We start from the raw sequence: 4,698 nt of genomic DNA, 5'->3' as shown, positions 1-4,698 counted from the left end.
GGATGTTACATTTTGAATTCGTGGTTTTGATATTTTTATATTTACTAGCAATTGATACTGCTTTATGATGCATTTATGCTTCATGCCTTGCTAAATCTCTTATTGCTTATGAGATCATCAAAATGTAATTAAAATATGAAGCCCATTAAGGCACCCATGGCACCTGGGAATTCGGGAGCTGAGTTTCTATATGGCCCCTAAAAACCTGAGGTGTTACATTTCACCGCCTATGGATATCGAACCAAAGATCTCGTGTTGAAACTCCTCAAAGTCTACCACTGAGGCAAGGACTGGAACCCAATCCGTCCATGAATTGGTCTTTTCTTTGTAGCCATCATCTTTCCAGGATAGGGACAGGACGGTTACGATTGCCTAAAAAAATCGATTCTTTAGATTAATAATCAATACATGATGTTTTCTAGAAATTAGACGGATGAAACTGTAGATTGAACCTATTTTTTATACACCATCTTGACCATCCATAGTAACGTCCAATCCAATGTTTAGTATTTGGTGGCCCACTAAATGTCTATCCAACGTAATGAACAGTCTAGATCAGCAGATTGGCTTGTCTAAATGTGATAATATAATTAGGAGCACTCTAACTTTCATAGCTCTGAGAGCACCGGATCAGTTCTCCTCTAAAAATTACTTTCCTAAGCGACGCCTCGGTCTCTCCCTAAATAATTAAATAAAGAGCTTTGATAAGGCTACACGCGTGTACAAGTAAGTTAGTGCACACGCCACCAAATGTGCCAGCGTGGCAGACAAGAAAAATATCCAAGCCATCCATCAGGTTGGGCCTACTGTTTAGATATTATTTCCGAAATATAAAGATGGTGTACGTAGCAGATGATCCATGATACTGGAATGAACTGGTTAGAAAACATGGTGATGTTTTTACAACCGTCCATTTGTTCTGTAAAATGTGTCCCACCTGACCAGTTTTCCAACCTCGTTCTTGTGATGGAGAATCTGGATAGTTGTACCCGTCTGATGGACGGCTTGGATATTTCACAAATATGCCACGCTGGCATACGTAGTAACGTGTGCATTAGTTGACTTGTATACGGGAGCGAGCTTACAATTCACGATAATCAATTAAATTAATTAATAATTTAAAAGCACTCGTCATTAAACGACAAAAAATCGTTTCGGTAGTGGAATATAACTTCTAATTTCTTATCATAAGCATCCGTACAAATTGAAACCCGGAAAGAAATCTGCACCGTTCATTTGAATGGCCCAGATGTGGTTCGTCATGGATTAGATCATCCTAACATCTACAGGGTGTGATGGAGACCCAAAGCATCAACGGTTCAGATAAAATTGGAGTATGGCCCAATGACGAGTCTCCACACCGAATATCTAAAATTGCACGGTATGCTTGGTTTTTAAATCAGCCCTTGTTTATGTAATCAGGACCGTTGATCTAGGAAGATCCTAACCTTTCCATTATTGGCCCCCCTAATAACAGATATTTCCATCTTCAACCATGAAAAGTCTCATTACTGGACAATATCTTTCAGTTTGGTAGCTCTTGGCATGTGGTCCATCAACGGTCGGATGCAACCGACCAACGGTCCGTAGTACCGAACCGTGGGCCCCACCTGTCAGAACTAAACATTCAACCACCATGCGCAAGTCGGCTTGAGCCATGATATAATACACAACCTTTGCATTATAAATACTGGATTTTAATTCTCAAATGTGGGGCCCATGGTTCATTAACCACACAAATGATCTCTTGCGGCCCACTTTGGATGGACCATTCTCCAAAATACTCCCATTTTACGGCAATCTTAATCTTTTGATTTGAACGGTCCACATCGTCTAAGAAAACTCCCACGTCTTAGTCGGATGGATTTCTAATCCACGTTTTTTTCTGGATCATCGACCATTCATGGTGTTAGGTAACATACTAACGGTTTGGATTATCGATCCACTGGTTCCACTTGCCAGAATTAAAAGCTCGTGTATACATTCAAACACGCGGGTTGATGTATCGTATAATCGTATATTCTAGCTTAGCGCGGCGCGAGGCGTCGGCTCGGAAAGCTCTTAATCCGAATGAAGTTTCACAGACATCCGCTTTTCACCGACGACGTGGCGCGAGCGATCTCAACGGTCCAGATGTCCTGCCTCCAAGAACCATCTGACGTCCCAGAAGAATCCACCAAGGCGGAAACTTATCGAGAAACAAACGGCCTAGAAAGTGCCACGTGTCGTCCACGATGTGATAATAGAAGAAAGATCCAACGGACGCGGCATTCTCTTCCCTAACACAGGCATCTCTCTCAAGAAAAACCCTAGTCCTGGTGGAGGAGGAGAGGGAGCTTCAAAAATCTGGAATTTCCCAGAATGCCCTCCTGTCCGTAGCTTAATTTCTTCTCTTTCTTTCAACATTTCTCGAATTTTCTGAAATACCCTTGAATTCTCTTTTTCGTTTCTGAAAACCCCTGAAATTCTCCGACAAAGCCGTCAGCTTCTTTCTTCAATTTGCCGAAAAAACCTCATTTCTTTCTACTTTTTGTTGAAAACCCCCGAATTGTCTCTTTCGTTACGGAAAACCACAATTTCCGTTGAAAAACCCAACTTCCTGTCTGCCGAAAATACCCTTGATTTCGTTCCCTTTCTTCCCGGGAATAACGCTAATTCAGGTCTTTCTGGCGAAATTTCCCAAAACCCTAAGAAATTTTTATTTTTATTTTCTTTATATATATAAATATCCTTCTTGAATTCCGGAAACACCCCTACATTTACTTCTTCTTCAGTGGCAGAAACCGTAATTTTCTTGAATTCACCAAAAAAGCGAAATTCCCAAAATACCCTCACATTTCAACCTGCTTCTTCAATGGCGGAAACCATTATTTCTTCTTGAATTCCACTGCAGAGAACCGAAATTCACACGTTTTTTTCCCTAAAATATCCCTGAGAAAGGCCGGAATTACCTCCGATGGCGGACTCCGACAACGAGTCAGGTGGCGGGGGCTTCGCAGGTGGCGGCAACGCGAACAGCGAATCTTCGCCGCGGGAGCAGGACAGGTTCCTGCCCATCGCTAACGTGAGCCGGATCATGAAGAAAGCCCTCCCAGCGAACGCGAAGATCTCGAAGGACGCGAAAGAGACGGTCCAGGAGTGCGTGTCGGAATTCATCAGCTTCATCACAGGGGAAGCGTCCGATAAGTGTCAGCGCGAGAAGCGGAAGACGATCAACGGTGACGATTTGCTGTGGGCCATGACGACGCTGGGGTTTGAAGAGTACGTAGAGCCGCTGAAAGTGTACTTGCAGAAGTTTAGAGAGATGGAGGGAGAGAAAAGCTCTAAGGAAGGAGGAGTAGGAGGAGGTGGTGGTGGTGTTGGTGGCGGCGGAGGGAGTGGCAATGGTGTAATTTCAGGGAATAGTGGGGGTGGTTATGATGGTGGGGGGATGTATGGTGGTGGTGGTGGGACCATGAATATGATGATGATGGGCCATCAAGGACAGATGTATGGTTCTCCAGCAGCACCATCTTATCACCACCATCAGATGGTTGTGGGTGGGAAGAGCACCGGTTCAGGTGGTGCTGCGGGTACTTCAAGCCAGGCAAGGCAAGGGAGGGGATAACCAACTTATCACGTAGTTCACCACCATTTAAAAATGGTGGTGATTCATCCCTCACGCACGTGGCACTCGTGTGGCTACCCAAACCATCCAGATTGTAGCGATGGTGCTTGCTATCTCGATTTGGATGGTCGTATAACACCATGTCCATGGTGGGGAGTTATGGCTTCTTTTAAAAATGGTGGTGAACTAGCATGGTTTTTTTTTGTTTTCCTTTTTTCTTTTTTTTTGTTTTTCTTTTTATGGAGGGAAAGTAGAAATTAAAAACGGAGATGTGTATGATATATATGTAAGTTTTTGAGTTTTGTAACTGGGGTGGGATCTGGAAGCTTGTGTACCATAGATTTTACGATGATGGTGGTGATCATGATCAACGGTCATGATGGTGGATCTTGCTTGTGATGGATGGATTAGATTTTATTTTATTTTTTTCACATTTTACCTTGATGGGATGTATGTTGTTTCATTTTTAATCAAGGGCTGCGATTTTGTGGACAAATACAAAATTGTGTAAGGCTTCTATTCTATGTTCACCATCATTTTAAAAAACAGAGCTTTGCTAAGCGTACACGTGTGCAATAAAGCTCACGTGCATGCCACATGTGTGCCTGCATGGTAGATGGATGTGAGATCCAATCCATCCATCAGGTAGTTCTGACCTTGTACTTTTTTCTCTTCCTTAAATCAATCTAATCCACCTAGCAATTGGGCCTCATTATCGGAAACTTCAGAATTTTTGTCCAGAGCCGTTCATTTGTTTTACAAATTGTGGCCCATTTGATCAGTGGATCAATCTGATTCTTGGGCTATGGAAGCATTGTAGTGGTTCCTTTCTGATGGATGGACTGGATCTTGGAACTATCGTGCCGTGCTGGCACATGCGTGGCGTGTACATAAGCTTTGTTGCAGACACGTGTGCTCTTAGCAAGGCTTTAAAAACAAGTGTCGGTGCTGACCTTTCATTCTACGGTACATGTGGTCCATCCAGATAGCTGGCCTGATTGTAGATTGACCATAGCCAAAAGATGACAATGGGAAGATGATTGTAGCTGTGTGATTTTTTTCCGTGGGATTTGGACCGTTTACTGTTTTAT

At 43.1% G+C, this 4,698-nt stretch overlaps 1 protein-coding gene across 1 annotated transcript; it reads left to right on the top strand.

Annotated features, from left to right (window-relative positions):
* The first annotated feature begins 2,086 nt into the window (after positions 1-2,086).
* LOC131219451 (nuclear transcription factor Y subunit B-3-like) lies at positions 2,087-4,137 on the top strand. Its single transcript, XM_058214587.1, has one exon. It carries the CDS (start codon positions 2,957-2,959, stop codon positions 3,605-3,607), a length of 651 nt encoding a protein of 216 aa, XP_058070570.1. The 5' UTR covers positions 2,087-2,956; the 3' UTR covers positions 3,608-4,137.
* Positions 4,138-4,698: the final 561 nt, after the last annotated feature.

Source organism: Magnolia sinica, chromosome 11 (assembly GCF_029962835.1).
Source record: "Magnolia sinica isolate HGM2019 chromosome 11, MsV1, whole genome shotgun sequence".
Classification (NCBI taxonomy): Eukaryota; Viridiplantae; Streptophyta; class Magnoliopsida; order Magnoliales; family Magnoliaceae; genus Magnolia; species Magnolia sinica.
The sequence above is the reverse complement of the archived record's forward strand: the minus strand, read 5'-3'. Positions and strand labels throughout refer to the sequence as shown.